At 43.4% G+C, this 26,373-nt stretch overlaps 1 protein-coding gene across 1 annotated transcript in view; it reads left to right on the top strand.

The window, feature by feature from the left end:
- LOC147889712 (beta-galactosidase 9-like) overlaps positions 1–26,373 on the top strand; it is a 146,267-nt gene that overhangs the window by 56,434 nt on the left and 63,460 nt on the right. The window contains exon 12 of the mRNA XM_087391154.1: positions 10,116–10,303. Within this exon, the coding sequence (XP_087247280.1) occupies positions 10,116–10,303 (188 nt within the window). The remainder of the gene's footprint in view (positions 1–10,115; positions 10,304–26,373) is intronic.

Raw genomic sequence — 26,373 nt, 5'->3', positions numbered from 1 at the left:
CATACACTTGTCTTGGGGTTATCTTTTCCGGATCCAACTTCACTATGAGACCTGCGATGCAGGGACGCTTGAGCAGAGGATATGCTTCATTGGCCAGACTAGAGAGGCAGTGCTTCCGCTCGCACTTTCAGGATCCACGCACCAAGGGTTTGCTTTTTGACTCCTTGGTTCGCTTAGCAGGGATGTATGGCAGTCCTTGTTGGGAGCTAGACTTGTCGGATACAGAGTGGGCCCGTGTGGAGCGGCTACAGGTTCTCATGTTATCACGGATGATTCGTGGTGAGCCATCTGTTCCTCATCAGATCATTCCGGTTGAGTTTGGGTCACCCCCTTTACAGCTAGATGCCGCATTTCAGGTCATCACGTTCCTGTACCGAGTTAGGGAATATGGGGATTACACCTCGGGGCGTAGCAGGCTACCATGGATAGCTCTATCCTCTTCTATGGCACTTGCAGCAGGAGGGGATCAGAGGTGCTAGTATGCACGTATAGAGAGATGGTTTGAGCGACTGGGGCTTCACATGTATAGACTACCTTCCTTCCAGTACAGCATGGATGCTCTGTTCTCTCCCCTCCGATCACACGAGGTCAACCAGGTTATTCGTGAGGATCTACTACAGCTACACACGTTTCGGACTGAGTGAACTCCTAGTGAAGCTTAGCTTCTACAGAGATCACTTCTTACATATCACAGTGGAGGGTTTCATTGACCCACCAGGATACACGTAGATCCACCTATCCCACTCGCTAAGGGTCTCTATTGGACTGTTCCGGGTCTCTTCACACAGACTTTGCATCGAGAGTGGCAGAGCAGAGCAACTACCCAGGGAGAGGCGCATATGGATACTGTGTGACATACAGGAGGTTGAGACAGAGGAGCATTTCATCTTGAGGTGTCCTGTTTACTATGAGATCCGAGGACGTTTCCATTGCTTCTTCAGGGATTTTGGCCCGTTTCCTCTTCTACCCGGACCATGCTCGTTTAGTAGCTCCACCACCACAGCTTGTTGTATCAGGATTTTCACAGTCTCATAGACCCATTGGTCTTCCGAGGACTTTAATAAACTTTCTTTCTTTCTTTCTTTCTATGATGGTTTGCCATTGCTTCTAAATTTGAGGTTCCGTGGTACCTCGAAGCTTACCTATGTTCTGTTCTTCCTTCAGGTCTTTTTTCTTCTGGGTCCATGCCTTCTACTTATTTACAACCTTAACTTCTTTTGTTTTGGTTCTCTATATTCTTCATAAAATCTAAATTCACTCGGGGTAGGAGAGTATCCTTGCAATTTCTGTGGACTTGACTGAAAAGCAAGTAGAAGAAACAAAGAAAGAAAGAAAGTTTATTAAAGTCTTGGGAAGACCGATGGGTCTATGAGACTGTGAAAAAACTTGAATACAATGAGCTGTGGTAGTGGAGCTACTAAATGAGCGTCCACACCAATGTAGAATGCAATAAAATGCAAAATGGTAGTACTAAGTCCTAAGTACAGCATAGTCATATCCCGACTATATATATATATATATATATATATATATGAATCTCAGCCCAATTGTCGGCATCACCATCATAACCATCATCATCATCATCGTCAGCAACAGAACATCAAGATGGATGAGGCTGTGGAAACGGCAGCATGAGGTCAGCAATAGAGCACTGTCGTCCCCTCAAGGGTGCAGTTGTAGCTTGAATGAAGAGATTTTGGACTACCTTTTGATTAGCCTTCTCCTTTAGTGCTAGCCTTCATCATGGCTGAGTCTGCCCTTCACCTCCGGAGTGCCGATAGAAACTCAGTACGAAGACTTTGTATAAATGGATGCTCAAGTATGTGCTAGTCCCTGCTATGCATGATGGAGTTTATGGTTTTCAACCTTGTGAGTGACTATCATGAGTTGGAAACTGCACTATGTTGTGTTTTTAGAGAATGAGTTTGGGAATGTTCCTGGATTCATCTAGGTATATGCTTCTGCCGTATTAGCGGACATGCAAATTTCACCTTGTGAAGTTTTCGTCCAAGTTGCGGCCTGTTGGTATTGTAATAATTCTTTCTATCTTAAATGGTGCGTTTCCTATCAGCTAGATTTAGATTTAGATGCTCATTGGGGAGAGACTAAAATGAAAATATTTAGACTTCACAAGCAGTTGTAGCTTGAATGAAGAGATTTTGGACTACCTTTTGATTAGCCTTCTCCTTTAGTGCTAGCCTTCATCATGGCTGAGTCTGCCCTTCACCTCCGGAGTGCTGACAGAAACTCAGTACGAAGACTTTGTATAAATGGATGCTCAAGTATGTGTGGGTGTGTGGATTTGTATGTGTGAGAGCATATTTTTATACTATGGTCTACACCCACTGTTGGGCGCTGATGACGTCAGTGGGGATGTCATAGTAGCTAGTCCCTGCTATGCACGATGGAGTTTATGGTTTTCAACCTTGTGAGTGACTATCATGAGATTGAAACTGCACTATGTTGTGTTTTTAGAGGATGAGTTTGGGAATGGTCTTGGATTCATCTAGGTATAAGCTAAAGAACAAGTAGAAATGGTCGACTCCTGGTCATGGCAGTGAGATGTAGAAATCTATGATGGGAGAGGCAAGGGCAGGGGATTCCATGAAGTAGTCAACCACTGGAACCTCCTTTGTGAGCTCGCTAGAAGAAGGCCATCTCTTAGACCATTGTAGATAGTTAGATCTTGCATCTTGTCCATATCTATGAAAGTGTACCCATATGAGGTGATTGGTGCTTGTCGGTCTGCGGAAACTCGAGAAATGTTTGTCTCATCTGAATCAATGTTAGGCAATATAATTGAATCATGCTATCGATACTCGTAGTTTGCAGTCTTGGTGTTAAAGTCTCAAAGAAGTTGGCGGCTCGAGAAATCCATGATCTTTAAGTATGGGGCTGTATATCGTGATGCCTCGCCCTCTTCTCGAAGCTTCTTAACAAAATACGAGGGCTTTGGGAGAAAGTAGCAAACTACAATGAAAGTCTCTTATGAAGATGTGCTCCTGAACTAGACCTTTAAGACTCTGCCTTGACGATCATGTTGTTCTTGAGAGATCCTTCCAGTGAGAGATGATCAGTATAGAACTGCAACGCTGCCCAATCCTCATACCTCAATTGTATCTCTTGTCTCATCATGATAGGTTAATTCCTATGTATAACCATAGTCTAGTGGTTTGTGCATTCATCTTTGAAGATGGATTAGAATCAAAATCAGAATCCGGGAGATGTTTTTGGAGTTTATGGCCTAGAATATGATTAATAATCCTTTGGTTGCAAAGAGTCTATAGGGTTATTGTAACAGGTGAAGATGCCCGTCAAGGAGATGCAATCATCGCTTTTAGTGCATGTTATGCTCTAGCCGAGATAGCATGACCTCGGATAGATCGGTGGGCATTTTCTCTTAGATGGCCAACTTTTGTAATAATTAATGTGCGTAATTAAATGGTCAAGAGAAGTAACTGCCAAGGTCCAAGGTGAGGGCGTAATGGCATTGACTAGATAGTTCTAATAGGGCTAGGGCCTAGGTGCATCTAATATGTAAATTGCCAAGGGGCAATTGTTTTAAAGGGGAACTCCAAGAGAGGGGTGAAAAAGGATGCATCTAAGTAAGGGCCTAAAATGTGACATGTGGCCAGGAACTATCTAGGGAGATTGGGGTCTCAAGGATAAGGAAGAGGGATAATCAAGATGAATTAAAAAAATGAGTCGAATCCTTCCTTGAGAGTTTGGCTGGGTGGACTGATAACTTGCCATCGCCCGTGATTGCGCTAGGGAAGGAATAGTTAACAAGAAGGTTTTAACACTTGGTATCAGAGCAGTAGGCAAGAAAAGATTAGGGGAGGATCGTTGGCTGCCCGTGAAGCGTTGACGAAGAGACCGACGGAAGTTGGTAGGAACGTCGAGAAAAGCACGTCAATAGACGACTCGTCAGCGACGGCTTATACAGCGCAGTATTTTGGTATCGTCAATAGACGACTCGTCAGCGATGGCTTATACAACGAACGGTTGGCGTCGGTGGAGGATCCTTGCAACGACGTGACGGGCCTACAATTGGTGGAGCGCAGGGGAATATGGGCGGCCGTCTGGTCACGCTGTCCAGCGCGTTGACATGTGGATGGGCTTACACAAGTGATTCGACGAGGAGCGAAAAAGAATTGAATGGAACGTGAAGCGTAGGCTGGTCGTGAACGAACCGTGACGACGGTCGATAGGCAGGAAGCAGAATTGCGGCAGGTTTTGACGTATTCCCCTTTCAAGAGCCGACGGGCTGACCTGACGGAATACGAAATAAGGACGGACTGACCTGACGGAATACGAAATTAGGATCGATTCCTTTACGCAAGAGGCTCGTGAACGGGAAGGCCTGCAACGTCATTGGTGATGACTGGTATATCTCCAAGGAGCAGCAGCAGCTCGTGAACGGTGTGCAGGAGCAAATTGCTCGGGCTGCAAGCTGTGGGATTCGAAAAGCCCAGGGAGCAATTTTTCCGTTCGCTTCAGTTTATCGTTTTTCGCAGAGAAAAAAAAAAAAAAAACCAGAAAAGGAAGCAGTATATATTTTCCTTTATATTAGAAAAAAAAAAAAAAAAAACCCCCCCTCTAACAAAATGGAACCAGAAGGGCAGAGTTCAAGGGTGAATCCTAGTGAGTCTAGAGCTCAATCTACACAACAGATGTCACATCACGCAACACCTACATTGATTGGTAGGATCTCAATATTAGAGGATGCTTTACAGCAGATTATGAACCAGCAGCTTCAGGTGAATGCTGGTCAAAATGAGATTAGGGAGATGGTGCAAGCCTTGTCGGCTAGACCGTCTAGGATTGACAAGGGCAAAGCTCCAGCAGAGCCAGAGCCCAGTGTACATTCCTTAGAGCGCGCAAGGGTCAAAGTGCCCAATATTGCTAATTATAGACCGGAGAACATTCCCAGATTTCATCATCGAGGACGCTGATGCTTGAAGAGGGAAGGAATGTTATGCTCTATCCGAGGTCATGCTATCTCGGCTAGAGCATAACATTCCTTCCCTCTTCAAGCATCAGCGTCCTCGATGATGAAATCTGGGAATGTTCTCCGCAATTGGTACACGGATTCCCAAGTAGCTTCGGATTCAGGACTATACTGAGAAGCTTGATTTTGAAATGACCAAGCTTGCTCATGCGGATATAGCCCTGGGAATGGCGTGGCATTCTAGTAAGAATCCAGCCATTGATTGGAAAAAGCACGTATATCAATTCAAGATGAATGATGTGCTTTATGTCTTGCGAGGTGAAAAAGATATACCTCAGGGACCGTTGGTTTCCGTGATGGAAATCAGAAAGGCTCAAGTAGAGTTTTTGTACCTTTGCACCGCATCGGTAGAGCCGGTGGATGAGTCTTCGGCTAGCACTGATGTTACGCAAAGTGGTGAGATGGCCAAGCTGGCTAATCTTATAACAGAGGAGTTCTCTGAATGCTTTAGGGATGAACTACCTTATGGGTTACCTCCAGAGCGGAAAGTTCAGCATAAGATTGAACTGATCCCGGGAGCAGAGCCTGTAAATAGACCTCCTTATAGAATGAGTTTTACTGAAGAAGCAGAGGTGCGTAGGCAACTGGAAGAATACCTCAAGTTGGGGCAGATTCAACCAAGTTTCTCACCTTTTGCTTCACCAGTGATATTAAAGAGGAAAAAGGATGATACGTTTCGCCTCTGTATAGATTACAGAGCATTGAATAATATCACTGTTAAGCACAGGTATCCGATGGCTCGGATTGATGATTTGCTAGATGCATTACATGGAGCCGTGATTTTCAGCAAGATAGACCTTAAGTGCGGCTATCATCAGATCCGGATTAGAGCCGAGGATGTGCATAAAACCGCTTTTAGAAGCAGGTTTGGTCATTATGAGTTTTTGGTAATGCCCTTCGGACTTACCAATGCTCCAGCGACCTTCGTCATGCTTATGAACGATCTACTACGTCCGTATATCGGAAAGTTCGTAGTACATTTTATTGACGATATCTTGATATTCAGTAAAAGTGTTACTGAGCATTGTGAACACTTAAGGATAGTGTTCAGTACTTTGAGGAAAGCCAGTCTTTACGTGAATAAAAAGAAAACTATACTGTGTATGGTTAGGCTTGAGTACTTAGGGTTCATAATTACTCCACAGGGGGTAGAAATGGATCCGAAGAAAGTGGCTGCGATACTAACTTGGCCAATCCCTCAGAGTCTGACCGCGTTGCGATCATTCTTGGGATTTGTCCAGTTTTATAGAAGGCATATCAAAGGATATTCCGAAATAGTATCGCCATTGACTGATCTGACCTCAGATAAAGTACCTTTTATTTGGGGACAGAATCAACAGGAAAGTTTTAACACCATAAAACAAGCTGTGGTCTCAGGACCGGTGTTAAAAATAGTTGATCCCCAGAAACCGTTGTTCCTAGAAACCGATGCGAGTGGCATTGCGGTAGGAGCAGTTCTCCTTCAAGAGGGAAGGCCAGTAGCCTTTGAAAGCAAGAAGCTTTCTCCCTCTCAAAGGAATTGGCCAACTCATGAATTGGAGTTGTATGCTGTTATCCATGCTTTGAAAACATGGAGGCATTATTTGTATGGTTCAGAGTTTTATGTGGATGTAGATCATGATACTCTGAAACATTTTTGTAAACAACCTGACTTGAGGGGCCGCCAAGCTAGGTGGGCAGAGCTCATGCAGGAGTTTAATCTAACGATTCGGTACCGAAGAGGAAAAGACAATAAGATAGCTGATGCGTTGTCTCGCATTGTGCACAACTTGAGTTTCACGGTATTAGAGAGTGCTCTAATGACCGAGATCAGAGAAACTCAGAAGGTGGACGAGTTTGTCCAGAGCTTATGGCCTAAAGCTCATGTGTTAAAACCCGGGGAAAATGAAAAGGATGACCTGGCATCCAGAAAAGGCCAAACTTATGCAAGATATACCATAAGGGATGGTATGCTAGTTAGAAATGGCAAGGTTGTAGTACCTGGTCAGAATGATCTCAGGCAGAGAGTCATTCGACAATGCCATGATAGCCCGTGTGCGGGACATCCAGGTGTCGAGAAGACATATGATCTCGTGAAGCGAGATTTCTTTTGGCCAAAGATGAAAAAACATATTCATGAATATGTGACACGGTGTTTCTCGTGTCAGGTAAGTAAGGCCGAGCGGGTGAAGCCACCCGGACTTTTACAGCCCTTGGAAATACCACTAAGTAAGTGGGAGAGCATTTCCATGGACTTCATTGTAGGGTTACCTGCAACACAAGGAGGGTATAATTCTATCCTTGTGGTGGTTGATCGTCTAACCAAGATGGCTCACTTCATTCCGACTAGAGAGTCTATTAGTGCCCCGCAAGTAGCGGATTTGTTTATTAAACATATATTTCGTCTGCATGGATTGCCTAGACCCATAGTGTCAGACAGAGATGTCAGGTTTACCGGTCATTTTTGGACAGCGGTATTTGAGACACTAAGGACTGAGTTGGGAATGAGTAGTGGGGATCATCCTGAGACGGATGGTCAGACGGAGAGAGTCAACCAGACTTTAGAGGATATGCTGAGAGCATATGTGTCATTGAGGCAACATACATGGGACAAGTGGTTGCCATTGTTGGAGTTTGCCTACAATGATAGGAAACATTCATCTACTGGGTTCAGTTCGTTTGAGCTGAACTATGGTTATGGGCCAGCCAATCCGACTATAGTTGGAGTACCTCAGAAAGTGCCTAGTGCCGCGAACTTTGTAGTTCAGATGCGGGAGATGCTAGCACTTGCGAGAGCTAATATCCGTCAGGCTATGGATAGAGCCAAGGTGTATGCGGATGAAAATCGGTCTATAAGAGTATTTGAAGAAGGAGAAAAAGTTTTTCTCAGAATTCCTTCGCACTCGAAGTCGTTGACTTCAGGAGAGTGTGCTAAGTTATCACCTCGATACTGTGGGCCGTGGTTAATTCTGAAGAGAATAGGCAGTGTAGCCTATAAATTAGAATTGCCACAGGGGTGTAAGGTGCACCCGGTTTTTCATGTTTCACGCTTAAAGAAATTTTTGCATACAGGTGACTCACTAATCGAAGGTGTGGTTTTGTTTCAGGAGATAGAGGATATTGCAAGGCGCAAACCAACAAGAATCCTGGACCGAGGAACAATGCAAATACGAAATCGGAAGATACCCACGGTGTTGGTTGCATGGCATGGTCAGCCTCTATCGGAAGCTACTTGGGAATCCGTGTACCAGTTGCGGAGAACATTCCCAGATTTCATCATCGAGGACGCTGATGCTTGAAGAGGGAAGGAATGTTATGCTCTAGCCGAGATAGCATGACCTCGGATAGATCGGTGGGCATTTTCTCTTAGATGGCCAACTTTTGTAATAATTAATGTGCGTAATTAAATGGTCAAGAGAAGTAACTGCCAAGGTCCAAGGTGAGGGCGTAATGGCATTGACTAGATAGTTCTAATAGGGCTAGGGCCTAGGTGCATCTAATATGTAAATTGCCAAGGGGCAATTGTTTTAAAGGGGAACTCCAAGAGAGGGGTGAAAAAGGATGCATCTAAGTAAGGGCCTAAAATGTGACATGTGGCCAGGAACTATCTAGGGAGATTGGGGTCTCAAGGATAAGGAAGAGGGATAATCAAGATGAATTAAAAAAATGAGTCGAATCCTTCCTTGAGAGTTTGGCTGGGTGGACTGATAACTTGCCATCGCCCGTGATTGCGCTAGGGAAGGAATAGTTAACAAGAAGGTTTTAACAGTGCACCTCAGCAAGGATGTAATCCCCTGTGATAGACGACAGAGGCACAAGTGATGCGAGTTGTACAAGTTATGGCTATCCCTATATGGGATTAGAGGAGATGACATGGTAGGGATGCTCAAGCTTTGTTGCTCATTGCCTTGTCTGTTAAGAGATTCCTCATACCTCATATCCGCTTCTCTAGGACTTCCAAGCAAGCTTGTGATACCTTGGAGAATATGCATCAGGCAACAATGAGACCCTAGCCTCAATTCTTGAAAAGAGAATGTGATAATGTCAAGATGCGGAAGGGTGACTAAGACCTAGGAGCTTAGAGAATAGCTACTGAACATTAACGAAGTCATGCCAGTCAGCTTATATCTACGACTTTGAATTCTTTGCCGCCAACCATGATGTTAACACTTTGTGGAAGTGATGCATCAGATGCACATGACAGCATCCATGTGTAGCAACAGTGACTGCAGAAATGAAAAATGCAGAATTATGGCATGCAAGACTTGGCCATGTGAATAGACATTCCACCAGTGGGAAGTGGTTCTTTATTGGCATTTCATGCATTCTTGGTTGAGCAAGAAATAGTCCATTGTGGCAACTTCATCTTGTGAAGCTGAGTGTAGGGAAGCTTTGACAACTTTAATTGAATGTGTGTGGCTGAGGAGATTGTTGGCAAAATTTTCATTCTTTGCTGTTCCTAAAATAGAAGGCCGACTATCTCCTCGAAACAAGTAAGGGCAACACTGTTAATCCTTGTTTTTGTTTGGTAGATGCTATAGCTATGAATCACGATTATGTTTCTCCTTCAATCCCTTCTTTTGCTTGGACAATTTTGAATCTAGTTATGATGTAAATCTCTATGAACATTAAAATAAAATAAAACAAAAAAAATATCTATGATCATGTTTGTCAGGAGCAGTGAATTAACATCAGCATAAACCAGTTTTATGGGCTGCTCTCAGTGATTGCATTGAGCTTCATTCTTTGGTAGTCTTCATTCTTTGCTGTTCCTAAAATAGAAGGCCCACTATCTCCTCGTAACAAGTAAGGACAACACTGTTGATTGTTGTTTTTGTTTGGTAGATGCTATAGCTTCATGATTATGTTTCTCCTTCAATCCCTTTTGCTTGCACAATTTTGAATCTAGTTATGATGTAAATCTCTATGAACATTATTTGTAAAATAAAATAAAACAAAACAATCTCTATGATCATGTTTGTTAAAAGCAGAGAATCAACATCAGCATAAACCAGTTTTATGGGCTGCTCACAGTGATTGCATTGAGCTCTTTAAATTTTGTGGAAAAAATGTCTTTAAGTAACAAAATTGTATTATATATCTTAATGAAACATTCTGGGAGCAGGTTACTTCACAAACTTCCCTTATGTCAATGAAGCCCATCGAAAAACCTGGGAAAACCTCTAGGTTTATATGGGAATGGTATTCTGAAAAGGTTGGCGTATGGGGAGGAAACATTATTGAAGACAGAAGATGCATTGAGCAGATAAGCATTGCCAAAGACAGCACTGACTACCTATGGTATATTACAAGGTAATCAGTTCTAGCTTGACTGTTTTTATGCGAAAAGTAATACTGTTCATGTGAATTGCAGCTGACAAATAAAGTGCTATTCCTGAATCTTTCTTCAAAAAATACCATAAGGTGGAAAAAATTGGAAAACTGAGTGCTTGATTGCTATCTTGACCACCTTTGAGCTGCAAAAATGAGTTAGATAACCTTAGACTTGTAAGTACAGAAAAAACTCTTTCTTATTCCATGGAGCTTTAACATTAATTTGTGAATGTCAAATTTTACTTGTAGTAACAGCAAAGTGCCTCAATACATTATCTGGTCACTTGTGAATCCTTTTACTTAAGGCTGTATATAGTGGGAAGGAAAAGTACATTACTGTTTGCAATGAAACTTGAAAGCCACAGGGTTGGGATTTCCATTTGTACTTGTCTTACATCACCAAAACATGAGTAAATTCTTGCAATGTGTTGCCTTGGAGTAAGCAATATTATGTGACAAAAGAGAGCCAACCAACAATAATGATGTGTCAGCTAAAATCGTGTGCACAATAATGTTTGCTTGCAGTTATGGGTTTCCAAATGTGTTTAAGAGTTCTGACCTTTTAGTTTTACACGAGGCTTTGAAAGTGATTGACTTCATTCTCATAGAATCCATATTTCTTTAGCTCAAATCTAACAAGCCTTTCTTCAACCTACTTGTATACTACATTGAGCTTGATGAGAGCTTTGTTGATAACTAGAAACCCCTTGCTCAATTGTCATCGCTTGTGTTTGTTGAAAGGACTATTGTTCAGTGCCAGCCCTACCAAGTCGTTTTAAGTTGTCTACGACTAGCATAATAACAAATCATCAGTGCAAGATGCCTTTGCAATGTGATAAATAATCTTGCCAACTTGGTGGCTCCTTACTGGTTTTCTTCAGATTCTTAAAGAAAGCTATTGCTACGTAGATTGACCCATGTAGGACAAGAAAGGAATGAGCTTTGCTCATTTGTTATCATTGTTGAATTCGAGGGCAATGGCCTTCCTATTGTAGTAAACCGGATCACTATTTTAGTTTATGTACATATATTATTGATTGGTTGAATTCTTGTTTCACACATTGACAAGCTACATCACTTGTTATAGATTTCTTGCTACATGTATGTATACATTCACTTCTTCGTCTATCCAATTGTCTTTTGTGTTTGGCTTCCATGTTCTGTGACTCTTACTGCCATTCCGTGGTGATAGGATGAGTTTAAGTAAATGCATGAGTTGTATCTCATTCATGTTGAGATCAAGCTTCCATTCGGTATTTGATACGCATGTTAAGCTCACCAAACCTCTCTCCACTAGCTCAATTACTAACATGCCCATGTGATAGTGAATGCCTTGTCCATACTCCGGACTTCAGTGTTTGTGAACTTATGTGTGCACCTATATAATGCACTTTGAGGGAAAGCTTTATGTTGGGTAATACATATTTAATAAGGCAGACTTGATAGTCTCAATGAGTTCTAGGATCTTAGGGCAGCTAGTGCGGCTCGAAGTGTTTCATAAGTTAACCATTAAATTTTCACATTCCAACTTCTTAAAAGTCCTAAAGTACCTATTTTGAAGGGGTTTAATTTGCAAACATTTTTAACGGGCAGTTAGGAGATTTAACTTAACGACATTCTAAAAATGCTAATGGGAATGCACACTAATGTGGACACTCCGTTAAGAGCCTTAACTAGTGCTCCCTAACTGGTAATAGGAATAGGCCCTTAGCTCATTGATGAGCCACCTAAAACAAACAGACAGTGAACATTGCAAGTTCACAAAAGCATCAAATTATGATGCGAAAATAATTTGTTAGGTTAATTGGTGAATAAGAGTCCGATAAGAGAGTGAAGATTAGGTTAATTGGTGAATAAGAGGCCGATAAGATTAGTTAATTAATTGAATTTTGGCAAGGATCTCATGCTGTATTTCAAAATTCTGTGCACACCAATACATGCTAGCTTAGTACACTTGGAAGCCACTTCAGTTATTTTTGACTCCCCCCCTTCTCAACGATGTTGGAACGTATGTATGGACAGAAACAGAGCGGAGTATGAATCTCATATGTAGGTTGATGGTAAGCCCTCAATTGGATGAGCGAATGAGGGAATTAAGAGGATGATGATCTCAACAAGATTGAGATCCACCACAAAACAACGATTACCATTGTTACGTGGAAATTTTAATTGGTTGCTATTTGGGGTGTTTTGCAGCTTTTAGTGACACTGGTGCAGGAGGCCTTGCCGACATGGTTTGTAAACTTGCAAGAGTTGTGACAGCTTCCGGACATGACTCGTTTTGCCTTGAACGGGTTACTAGATATGTAATTAAATGTGTGTGCAAGGTCGTGTTCGCGTGAAGACTAAATTGACAAATCTTGTCACCATCACCAAGGATGGGTGGCTATAAGGGAAGATGACAATGTATATGCACATGTGGAGTATCAAAACATCTCTCATGTGTCCTGTATTTGGCCAACGTCTAAATTTCCAATTCTTTTTTGACCGTGACTTGCTTGTCTTCCATGAAGCAAGTCTTAATTTATGAGGGTGAAACACACATTCTCAATCCCACGTACATAGAGAAGAACAAACACAAGGGATCGAAAAAGCCCTACAGCTGACCACAAGGCTTTGATAGCATTTAACGAGGAAGCAACCAAAGTGTGTCTTTCGATCTAGTTTCATTAGTTGGATTTAAATATGTGCAAGTTGTTGAAAGGAGTTGATTCACGCCAAGTTTAGCTGCTGGATTGATCGGAGATCCACATTGTCCACTCAATAGGATCCTTCTTTCTACCAGGGCTTTGCTAGAGTTTCTATAACTAGTAGTTGTTTTTCAATTGTACCATGGATTTAGACTATCATGGATGGATTCTCTATCTGTTTGAGATGAAATCTGTTTGGAGAGCATATTTTTGCGTATCTCATTGATAGGGTTGTTAGTAGACTACCATTAAGGTTTTACTGTAGAAGACGGTCCCCTCTCCCATCTAGACCACTGCATATAATGTGACACTCCAAGTGGCCTGCCATAGTCATCCAAAATCGAGTCATTGCACATGACTCGCTGCCTATGAATATCTTCACGAGAGGTGGGTGGAACTCTACGAAGAGTGTTTCTAAAGCAGCCCTAAGCTTTCAAAATAGCAGCCATGAGAGGGGAAGGGGGAGTTTTGAGATGGGCTGAAGAAAAGATCCATTTGCTGCTGTCCATCCAATCTCCCCCATGAGAAGGGGTACAAGATTGAATGCTGCGTGAGAAAATTTTTTTCTAGGGCTTCTATCCAGGCATCAATCCACGTAGTACGAACTTGCAGAGCAAGGCCATACATTGCAAGTTCGGGTCAATAATATTGAGACCTCCTATGGGGAGAATGAGGGTCTCCCAAGCCACGCTGGCTACAACATCTGAGGTGCCATCTAAACCGCTCCATAGGAAGTTCTTGATAGGTCTCATGAGCTGAGCGATACAACCTCTAGATCTGCACTAACATGAGAAAACGAACCAGGCAGCGGCCAATAATACGTGGTTCACAACCACAACTCTGGATGCAAGGTCAAGTTTGGCTGAACTCCAAAAGATGAGTTTCTTCCTGATACTCTCCAACACAGGAGCGAATTGCTGTGCGGGAAAGATGCCCACCCCAACCTGGTATCCTAGATATCTGAGGGAGACTCCCCTCTGAATCTAAGTCTGGAGTGTCCTCATCACTGATCCAAAAGCCATTGGATTTGTTCCAATTAATGTGTGCATCTGCCGCAATGCAAAACAAATCCAATGCCGTCTTGAATGAAGTCAGTGTCTGTGGAGAGGCATCCAAAAAAAAAGCTGTATCATCTGTCAACTCACTGTCTAAGAGCTCATCCTTTTGCCTCAAAAGAAGCATGAGAGCTACAATACCAGCTTGAGCTCTAATGTAATAGCTCATAGCCTCAGCCACAAAAAGGAATAGAAAGGAGGCTAAGGGGCATCCTTGACGGACAGATCTGGTAATCTCAAACCTGTCCCCCCCTAACTCCATCAATAAGAACCTGGCTATGGGCTGATTTGTAGAGGGCTGACACCCCTCTTATCCATGCATTTGAGAAACCAAAGTAAGTAAGTGTGTCTCCAGAAAGCCCCAGTCTACTGTGTTATAAGCTTTCTCAAAGTCCAAGAGTAGAATGGCTAGCTTGTTGCCATTATGCATGGCCCAATCCAAAGCCTCCCAAAATGAGAAGATGTTATCAAAGATTGTCTTGCCATGCACAAAACCCGTTTGCGTATCATGGATAAGATCTTGGAGAAAGGGCTGCAGACGAAGGTTGATAGCTTTAGCTAGGATTTTATACAAGGTACCTAGCAAGATAACTGGTTTCCACTGAGACACTAAATTCTCACAACCTGTGAGAAACATGGAGAGCAAGAGTGAGCAAGAGAGAGTGAGCTGAACGTAGGTCACTCAAAAGGTGGACTGAATGAAGAGAAGTACAAGAAAGAGATGAGGGGTTTTGTTTAAGTGACAAAACCCTATCTAATCCCTAACTGTAGTTAGGGATTAGATTGTGGTTAGGATAGAAAACCTCTATGAGTGTAAAGTGCTCCCAACCCACTTATTACATTACATTGGCCACTGCCTAGAATATAATAATAATTCTAACACCCCCCTGCAGTGCCAATGTGGTGTACAAGGTAGTGATGAATCACCAAAAGGAGATACGTTTAGGGCACAGTGAAATGCCTCAAACTTCTCACGTGTCGCAGCCAAACACATTCAACTGTTGCTGTGAAAGCTGCCCTGTACTCAGCTTCACATGAGGAAGTAGCCACTGTAGATTGCTTCTTGCTTAGCCAAAAAATGCAAGCTTTGCCCAAAAAGAAAGAATTATCACTAGTGGACTGCCTAGTATCATAGTCTTCTCCAGCCCAATCTGAATCATTGTAAGCATGCGTCTACAAGTCACCCCCCCGGGAAACATCAAGCCATAAGACTTTGTGCCTTGCAAATAACGGAAGATGCGTTTTACAGCCTGCCAATGTGTTGTCTTTGGGCTGTGCATATATCTGCTCACCTGAGATACTGCATACTGAATATCGGGCCGTGTATTGCACAAGTAGATGAGGCATCCAACAGCCTGGCTATACAGTGTGACATCCACTGATTCACCTGCATCATACATAGTAAAGCTTCAGCCCTGGCTCCTTGGGGGCGGCTATATGCTTACAATCATGCATGTTGAACCTATCCAAGAGTTTTTGCACATACTTGGATTGAGACATAACGATGCCACGCTTGTCTTGTATAAATTGGATCCCCAAATAAAAATTTAACATGCCCAAATCTGTCATGTCAAATTCAGCTTTCAACTCAGCTTTAAAATCTGCAATTATATCCTCATTTGACTTTTGTGAGCAGCATGTCATCTACATAAAGAATGATGACCAAAATATCCCCCCCATCCTTCTTGATGTAGAGGGTGCTTTCTGTGGGACTGTTATGAATCCCTTTCTTGCCAGGAATGCATCTATCTTGGCATACCATGCACGTGGGGCTTGTTTCAGCCCATATAAAGCTTTGTTAAGCCTGCAAACCTGAAGTGCATTGCCAGAAAGTTCAAATCTAGGAGGTTGTTTGACATAAACCTCTTCGTGCAAGTCCTCATTAAGGAAATCCATTTACATGTCCAACTGATGGATATTCCAAACAAAATTTGCAGCCATGGCAATAATTGACCGTATGGTGGTCATCCGGGATGTAGGAGCAAAAGTCTCCTCATATTCTATGCCTTTCTTTTGTGCATAGCCTTTGGCAACCAGCCTTGCCTTGTACCTGTCAATGGATCCATCTGGCTTCCTTTTCACCTTGAAAACCCACTTGGTACCAATGGCATGCTTACCTGGTGGCAAATCCACAAGATCGCAACTCTGATTTTTCTCTATGGACTGCAATTCATTGTGCATGGCACGCATCCCATGCACATTATCCTTTGCTTCGTCAAAAGAGTCAGGTTCCTCTTCATCAAGAAGAGTCCCTGCATAAGCTGTCTCAACTGAAAGAGCCCCCCCTGCGTGCCTTACTACACTACGAGTCCTGCTAGGCAATGGGGCCTCAAAGCCTACTCTCCCTGAGAGTCTGTAGCAACCGATTCGGGACTGTTTTGGCTGCATGCATCTTTTGAATCTCTTGCTTGACAACTTCATCCACACCCTATGGAGGTAGAAAATCAACCTGTGGCTGAATTGGGGCATGTGGATCAAGAGGAGGTTTAAATTCTGATTTTCAGCATGAACGTCAGTTGGGGAACCAAATGCTATAGGAAGCATCCCCTCAAAAACATCATCTGAAGAAGCTGGAATATTAATTTTGGCATGTATATGTGCTGAATTTTCAGAGAATATAACATCTCTAATTGCGTGAAGCAGGATTGTAGAGACAATAGCCTTTGCTTTGTGCATCATACCCAACAAAAATGGATTTAAGTGCCTTATCTGACGACTTATGTCGAAACTCCATAGGCACGTGAGCATATGTAACACAACCAAAAACTCTGAAGTGATCCACTGAAGGCTTTCTCCCATGCCATGTCTCATAGGGAGTGATTGTCTTCAAAGCCTTTGTGGGAGCTTGATTCAAAACATAGTTTTCACACATGAGGCCTTCAAGCCAAAACCTGTGAGGCAACTTTTTACTGGTAAGCATGCATCTATCCATCTCCATGAGAGTGCGATTCTTGCGCTCAGCTTTGCCATTTTTTTGAGATGAAAGCCTCACTATAAGTTGATGCGTGATGCCTTTCTCCTTCAAAAATGCCTCAAACTCATTAGACATATACTCCCCCCCTCTATCTGTGGGAAGTGTTTGCACCTTGAGTCGTGTCTCATTCTCAATCATAGCCACAAAGTGTTTGAAATGCATAAACACTTCTGATTTTTGCCTTGAGACCATAGACCCAAGTGTAGTTAGTGAAGTCATCTATGACTGTAAGGTAATAAAGATAACCCCCAAATGCAAGTCTCCTCATGGGATCGTAGACATCACTGTGAATAAGCTGTAATTTGCGTGTAGCTTTCACTCCAACATCCTTCTTGAAAGGAAATCTATGCATCTTGCCAAGGATGCAACCCTCACATGCATGAGAAGGAGGTGACTCTAAAGGAGGCAATGCATCAATCATATCATGCTTCTGAAGTGTTAGTAAGCTGCCATAGCTCATGTGCCCATACCTAGCATGCCATAGCTCCGTATTTTGCATCGCAACAGTGGGAGTGCTCACTAATAATGCAAGATCATATCTTTTCTCGTATATATCAAGCTGAAAAAGACCCTGATACAAAGTGCCAGTCAACATGAAAGCATAGTCATTCTGTTTGTCTTTGACTGCACACTTAGCATCATCAAATACAACCTAAAATCCTCCTCTATTAAGAGAGGACATTGAAAGCAAATTCTTCTTTATGTGTGGCACATAGAGAACATCTGAAATTCTGAAATCTGTGCCATCAGTGGATGTGAGAATAATGTCCCCCACTCCACACACTGAATAAGAATAATTATTTGCACAAGTCACCTTCTTTTTAGTAGGTGGTGGATGCAGAGATGCAAAAAGGCTCTTCTTAGAAGGGATGTGCTTAGAAGCACCACTATCAAAATACCAAGTATTCAGTGTCTCATTGACACTGAGAGAGCATGCATCCTTTGAGGGATCATAACTGCAAGTCAAGAAAGCATAAGGATCATCATCATTAGTGGCTGTAGTATCTGAACTACCCATTGAAAAATCTGAAGCGCAAAACAGAAAGGCATAGTGCTCTTCCACAAAGTTGGCTGTAACATCTCACCCATCATGTGAATGAGGAGCTGCTGCATGTGACACAGCCGTACCTGAATCCCTTTTCTTTTCTTTAGCTATGCGTTCTTTGCATTCACCAATATAATGACCTGGCTTCTTGTAGTAGTGACAAATGCCCTTCTTTTTCAGCTTATCTGCATCACCCTTAGCCTTATAAGAGGGTTGTCTTGAATCAGCTTTATGCTGATGTGCGGGCTGATTGGCATGTTCATTTTGCTGCCCTTTTCCCTTGGGCTTGAACTTAGAAAGCATGGCATGCTTACCAGCCCGTGTTGCCATATTTCTTCGTGTCTGCTCTTCCTGTAACAGAAGTCCTACCAACTCGTGAAAAGAGAGAGGATTGCAGCCCCTCCTCAATGACAAATTCAGCGAGATGTGAAAACCAAGATAGGACTCAGGAAGAGAATTCAGAGTGGTGGTAATAATCTCTGAATCCGGAATGACTTCATTAATATTCAGCAGTTGCTTCCTCAAATCTTGAAGCTTTGTGAGGTGAGTATTCATAGAATCTCCCTCATCCATATGAGTATGAGAAAGCTCTCTCTTTAGAAAGGAAACTCTGGCATCATTTCTTGCTGCAAACATACTCTCCAAATCTCCCAAGCAACCCCCGACATCCAATTTGTGTTCTTGAATCATTAGAATGTCCATGGGATTCCCAATAACACGTGGATGAAGTTGGTTACAAATCAGCTGCCTATTGCGGCGGTGAGGTACACCCCCGAGGCCTTGAACGTTCCAACTGACAATCCTCATCTGCGAGAGGAGGAGGCCGGTTGGAAGATCCTACCCGACCTAGTAGCGGAGAAAGCTCTCTCCTGCGAAAAGTTCCTCCTATCAAGAGGAGGGAAGTCAACTAGGGGTGGCACACCCACACCTATTGAGGGGGAAGCTCTGTCCATGGATGTCTAAAAGATGTGCTCCCCGAGCGTAGAGGATACAAACTCCTCTCCCTCAAACTTAGTCAAGTCTGCCAAAACTGAAAATGAATTCATGCGAAGTACCTCTGGTGTAGGAGTGCGAAGGAGCCTTGCAGAAGGAGTGGAACCAATAACCCCCTTACCTTTGTCAGGTGTAGACAGCCGTGCAAGAGAAGGAGAGGGGTGCTACAATAACTTGGCATGGTGCTACATGACCTTGGCATGAATATGCATGACCTCGGCCACGACTTTGGCATTGCTCTCAAGTAAGATATGGGTCTTTGGCGAAAGGTTCTCCCTAGGTGAGTGCTCGTGCACATGAACACGTGAAGGGGCAGGAGCAGTCTCATCTGCACATGAAACCAGGACATGAATGTCTCTTGCTTGAAGAGACGGGTCCGCGGCCCCATTAGTGGTAGCCTGAGGTGGACAGGCACCCAATAGGAGACGACCGAAACAAGACGTGCTGATTGTCCTGTTTGTGCTGTAGAAGTACCCGAACGAGAGCTTGACGGTTCTGGTTGTGAAGTCAAAGGTCTAGCAGCGCGTGAAGTGGTAGGAGCTAGCCTTGAGGAAGGTCCAGGTCGGGTGAAGCTATGAGGCATACCCATGGATCTTTTAGGTCTTTTTTTTCTCCTTAGGCAATCTTTGGCAATGTGCCTAAGGGTTCTGCAAATCCTACATTGATCCTGTCTCCTTGCAATCTCGACTCTCTGTCTGAAGAAGGATCCGAGATGTTAGAGTCAGAGACAATGACCCTAACACACGGTACCCCATCGGACCTGACTGCCTCTGCTGTTGAAGAAGGCATCTCAAGGAGAGAGGGGATCTCAGTAACCACCCCAAAGGCGGCTCCAGTGGAATGTAGAAGTCGATGGTACACCCAAGGAAGGTCAGGAAATCTGATGAAGAGTGACGTCGTCCGGCTATCCTCCTCGACAGGATCAAACCCCAATGAAAAAGGGGTAAAAAAAATTCTCCTGGACCTCAGTGCTAACAGGCTAGCCTGAAGCACTGTACCTGCTACCTTTGAGGAGTCAAAAACAATCTGGAAGAAACCTCGCCCAAGCAGACGAACATCTGTGAGGTGCTTTGCGAGGTCTCCGGGTTGAGCGGCAAGCATCCAGTCCCTGGAAGGGTGAGACCCATGGATGGGGGCAAAGAGTGAAGTCGAGCTCTCCTGCTCCGTATCTTTTTTGAGTTGCTGCAACTCGTCTTTTGAGAAAGTGATGGTTTTCGCGGCTGATGGAAGCGGGCAAGGATTGGATGAAGGCTGGGCCATCGTCAATCCAGGTGTGAAGGCTGACTCGAACACATAAAAGCTCCGTGCGACCAAAAAAATGCTGCTAGGAGAGGCTAGGATGAGGAGGAAGGAGGATAGAAAGAGGATGAAGAAAGAGTAGGGGGGGCTGAGGGAGGGGAGGGTGAGGGCTAAGGGGAAAGAGGGGGATGAAGGATGCTGAGGGGGGGAGAGAGGCTAGGAGAGGGGGCAGCAGGGGGCGAGGTGAGAGGAGAAGGCAGCCGAGAGAGCGAGAGGAAGAGGGAGCTAGGAGGGTAGGGTAGAGAGGGAAGGGGGTGTAGAGAGTAGGCGGAGAAGGAGGGAGGGCTAGGGAGTGAAGGCAGAGAGGCTAGGGGATAGGCGGAGAGGGAAGGGGGTAGGCGGAGGGGCTAGGGAGTGAGGGTGGAGAGGGAGGGAGGGAGGGCTAGGGAGAGAGGGCGGAGAGGCTAGGGGGGGGTAGGTGGAGGGGCTAGGCAGTGAGGGCGGAGAGGAGGGGGTAGGCGCAGAGGTGAGAGGAGGGCAGTGGGGCTGAGAGGAGAGGCTGAAGGGGTATGGGAGGGAGATGAGAGGGCTAGTAGAGGGGAGGAGCTGAGTCGAGAGGAGAGGGAAGGCCGTACGGCTGAGGAGAGGGAGGGGAGCAGCACAGGAAGGCAGCTCGTTGGGGGGAGCAGCTCCCTGTCAGATATAGCTGCCCTCTGTTGTTTTCTTTAAATGCACCATTATGAAGAAACATGTACAAAAATTTCATTTTAGGAATTATAATAGTCAATTGTAACATTTCCTATGTCACATTAGAGTCTAGAGTCCACACACTTGTCTACACTCTAGACACTTCTACGACAACTTTAGAGATTAGAGTTAAGGAGCGGCTTATGGAACGTTTCATAGGCATTTTGGAAGGTCTTTGGTATGTTCCCTTGTGGTTCCGTAAACAAAACATTCTCCAAGCGTTCCACAATAGCATACCAGAGCGTCATCTTGGCATTCCATATGAAGAGAACGCTAATCCACCCTCAAGTGGCAAGTTGAGGACATCAAAGTGTATGAAATGGCATAGACATTGTAAGAATGCACAGTGGCCTAATAATGGTAACCTTTTAGCCAAGTTTATGTTCTCAGGTGGCCACCTTGGTGGAGATATGCCTAAAGGTTTTCTATATATAACAATCCAATCTCATAATTTTTACCTCACAACTCCATTGGTAATGAAAATAAAGATGATTGATCTCTACTTTGTTTGGGTCTGTGCTCTTAAGAGACATGAGTAATTTCATGGATTGTTGTTTTGAGAATGATGAAATGTGTAGTGTGGCTACTACAACTACTATTAGAGCTTGGCTAAGAACTACTAGCAGCATGAGTGGCCCTACTTTTTTGCTTCATTGGTCATCAATTGTGAACAATCTCCATGACATTGTAGGATACATATCATGTCACCCAATATTCATGTTGCATCCGGTTGCGGGTTGCATATGACACGGCCCCTATTGTATTGCATTTCATTGGCATTCGGGATATGTTATGGCTCAGCTCAGTTGCCTTCCATCACTTCCAATCTTTCTCTCTCGGCCCAATTCTTGAGTGACATCTCGTTTGAAAAGACACCTAGGTATTGAGCAGCTTGGCTTTTAAGACATTGGTTTAAAAGGTGATAATTATATTGAATATGAAGGTGTGTAGCTTGTCATCATCGGTAAGTCCATGGATCTCAACCACCAACATAACAAGGAACTATTTTCTCCAACTATTGCAATTCAGTGCACGTTGCAAACTTCCATTGGTTCATAGATGACATGCTTGATAATCCCATCTAGTTATGTCTTTTTTTAATCTTTTGAGCATCTCTACCACTAGAGTAATGTACTGCTTTGAAAAGCAAGGGCTTTGGTGAAATCTTATTGATGCAAAGGAGATATACCATATAGAACTACATAGTGCATTTAAGGGAGCCATTGGTCGATGTGGTGGTTCTTTTGAAAATAGTACACTTCCAAAGTTACAATTTTAACTTTTAGATTAAGTGATACAACACCTAGAGTTCTAGGACCTTACCTCAAGGTGAGTTTTCAAATATATATATATATATATATATATATATATTGACGACATAAGTGTTGCTTTGCTTGCTAAGTATGTCTTTCTTTTGTTTTTCATAAAAGTTTTTGTTTACCTCTTTTTTCTTCTCTTTCATTTTCTCTTTGATTTTCTCTGTAGATTTTAGTCTTTAGAACAACACAAAAACTCTAAATTTATATGATTGGACTTATTCTAGTCTTACAAAGGTGTATATATATATATTATTGCTTTAGCTAGAATAACTCCGTAGTGGAGAATATTGTGGAGAGGGGGCTTGCAATATTGAGTAGTGTACTATACAAATGTACATAATGATGCTTCTTATTGAAGAAGGACACATACTACTTGCAAATATGAAGACAATTGAGGTGCCTCATATATATATATATATATATATATATATTATTGCTTTAGCTAGAATAACTCCGTAGTGGAGAATATTGTGGAGAGGGGGCTTGCAATATTGAGTAGTGTACTATACAAATGTACATAATGATGCTTCTTATTGAAGAAGAACACATACTACTTGCAAATATGAAGACAATTGAGGTGCCTCATGAAGCAATAGGTGGAATGTTCGAAGTTGCGGAGAGGGCTTGCAACTTGAAGATCCAACTTTCATGCACTCCTCGAACTGCTTGGAAGATGGAATCTTTTGAGTAATGGAACCCCTTGTGGTATTGGAGAGCAAGTGGGTGCAGGTCTTTCAGATTTAACGCCCTTAGTGTACTCGAGGAATGTGGACATAATGACATTTTTGTGTGTAGATTAACATGTACTGCTTGCAAATCTGAAGACACTGAGGTGCCTCATAAAGGAGCAGGTGTAGTGTCCTGATTTTGGGGGAGAACACAAGACACAAAAAATCCTCGTTTTGTGTGCTTCGTTAGTTGCTGGGAATGGATTGTGAACAAGGAATCTTTTGAGTTAAGAACCTCTTGTGGTACTAGAGAGCAAGTGGCTGCAGGATTGATAACACCACTTTTTGCTAGAGTCCATTGATTCGTTGAAGCTAAATTTTTGCTCTCATTTTTTTCAAATTATACTGGTGATTAGGTTCTCATTGGTGGAGTCAGGGGAGACAGATTTCAGATTACCAGGCCGGTCCATCAGGGATGCCCTTTAACCCCTTTCTCTTTTTATTTGTGGCTGAATCTATGAGCTCCTACCTTAGAGCTCAAGTTGATATTATAGGGCTGAGGAGAGGTCCATGATGGCCAAGGATCCTTATTTATCAGTGGTTGAGATTCTTATTTATGTTATGATAACTACTAGATTGAACATTGAATTTGCAGTGGGAGTTGTTAGCCGGTACATGGCTAATCCAAAAAAGAGGCATTGGGAGGCAGTTAAGTGCATCATGAGGTACATGAAGGGTACTAAGGAGATGTGTATTTGTTTTGGCAAAGGAGAGATGCGTGTACTTGGGTACATAGATTCAGACTATGCAGGGCACGTGGATAGTAGGAGATCCAATTCTGGTTATGTGTTCACCTTTGTAGGTGGTGCATGGTCGTGGATGTCTTGCGCACAGAAGTGCATTGCTTTGTCTACCACAAAGGCAACTAGTTTTATGTGCTTTGGATATGACTTTGTGACATATAGTTGCATCAATGCAATTAGAGTATGGATCATATACAAGAGGGGATGCATGCCAAAAAAAATACATAAGTAATTATGATCTTGTTGTATATATGGCAATGATCTTAAAGATTGAGTATAAAACTACATGGGCGGGACTTATTGATAATGAAGAAGTACCCACCATTATATATGATGAATCTAAAAGTGAAGTCGAAGAAGAACCAACATGAGAATCAATGTTGTAAAAAATTGGATTGTTTGAGAATCCTATTTAATATGAGAGTTGTCAGATAAGTGGACGATATATGAGCAAATATCCCAAATGTAGTAAGTAATAGGATTGTGTCCATATTTTGCCGATGTGGAAAAGTAGTTATGGATGCAATTACTAGAGAATTGGCCATGAGAAAGACTCTTTAAAGTGGAAGGAAGACAATTGTGTTTGTAAGTAATTCATCTTTTGTTTTTCTTAAAGCTATTCTTGAAAGCATGCTTGAGGTTTATGCCTTTTACGAGAGCGTGGATGGGAAGATGCTCACCTCTGTCAGAACAGCCTTGGATTTGTTTTGCACTGCAGCAGGGACCCATATTAATTGGAACAAATCCAATGGCTTTTGAATTAGTGATGAGGACACTCCGGACTTGGGGATTGACATAGGATTCACTTGGATTCAGAGTGGTGTTTCCATCAGGTACTTAGGATGCTAGGTTGGGGTGGGCATCTCTACAGCATAACAATTTGCTTCCGTGTTGGAGAGTATCAGGAGGAAACTCATTTTTGGAGTTCTGCAAGACTCGACCTTGCATCCAGAGTAGTGGTTGTGAACCAGGGATTATTAGCTACTGCCTGGTTCATTTGCTCTTGTTAGTGCAGATCTAGAGGTTGTATATCTCAGCTCATGTCAGGAACTTTCTTTGGAGTGTGTTAGATGGCACCTCAGAATGGCACCTCAGATGTTGTAGCCAGGGTGGCTTGGGAGACCCTCATTCTCCTCACAGGGGAAGGAGGTCTCAATATTATTGATCCGAATTTGCAGTGTATGGCCTTGCTCTGCAAATTTGTAGTGAGAGGTTTGATACGTGGACAAGAGCCTTGGAAGGACTTTTTCCTACCAAGCATTCAGTCTTGCACACCTTCTCACAGGGGAGATTGGATGGACAGCTCCATATGGATTTTTACTTCAGCTCATCTTAGATCTCCCTCTTCCCCTCTCATGGCTTCCATTCTAAAAGCTTGGGGCAGCTTGAGAGATACTCTTCGGAGAGTTACACCCTCCTCTTGCGAAGAAATAGACAGGCAGCTTGTTATGTGGAATGAATCCATATTGGATGAGCATGGCAGATCACTGGGTGTCTCACATTATTTGCAGTGGTCTAGATGGGAGAGGGGGCCTGCTTCCACTGAAGGTGCCTGGAAGGCTTTTAGACAGCTTTCAGAAGATCAGAGACTCTTATCAGTTGGCCACCTTAGAGGGAGTGGACAAGAGCCTTGGAAGGACTTTTTCCTACTAAGCATTCAGTCTTGCACACCTTCTCACGGGGGAGATTGGATGGACAGCTCCATATGGATTTTGACTTCAGCCCATCTTAGATCTCCCTCTCCCCCTCTCATGGCTTCCATTTTGAAAGCTTGGGGCAGCTTGAGAGATACTCTTCGGAGAGTTACACCCTCCTCTCACGAAGAAATAGATAGGCAGCCGGTTATGTGGAATGAATCCATATTGGATGAGCATGGCAGATCATTGGGTGTGTCACATTATTTGCAGTGGTCTAGATGAGGGAGGGGACCTGCTTCCATTGAAGGTGCGTGGAAGGCTTTTAGACAGTTTCCAGAAGATCAGAGACTCTTATCAGTTGGCCACCTTAGAGGGAGTGCAGTCAGGATGCAGCTGATAGAGGCAGCCATACCAGCAGAGTGGATAGATACATATGACTTACCGATCACAGAGTCCACTTGGCTGGGAGCCTTTTCGGGGACGGGTGTTCCTTTACAGGTCATTGCCTTGCTGGATGCACACGAGGAGACCCTTTTCTTTGATATTAGTCGGGAGGCAACTTCTCAGATTTTCAGATAATATTCTTTTGGAGGTTGCCTTCCAGCCTGTTAGGATTGCAGGGTACATGGAATGGGGCACTGATTCACAGTGGTATCTTGATCATCCTGACCCCGCTCTCCTGGCACTTGGGTCTTGGAGCCTCTGGTTATATGGTGGTTCTCCCATCAGGTTCTTGCAATGGGACCCAGGGGAGTGGGAATGGATTGATGAAGGGCATCGAGAGAACAACATCCCCTTCTTTCTCTACACAATTAGAAATGCTAGGAGATTTCAGCTTAGTAGTAGAGGTTGGAGGCCCTCCAGAGCTCCTCATTGGGA

Source organism: Dipteris shenzhenensis, chromosome 20 (genome assembly GCF_047967505.1).
Source record: "Dipteris shenzhenensis isolate YYH24624 ecotype China chromosome 20, Dip_SZ_1.0, whole genome shotgun sequence".
NCBI lineage: Eukaryota > Viridiplantae > Streptophyta > Polypodiopsida > Gleicheniales > Dipteridaceae > Dipteris > Dipteris shenzhenensis.
The sequence above is the reverse complement of the archived record's forward strand: the minus strand, read 5'-3'. Positions and strand labels throughout refer to the sequence as shown.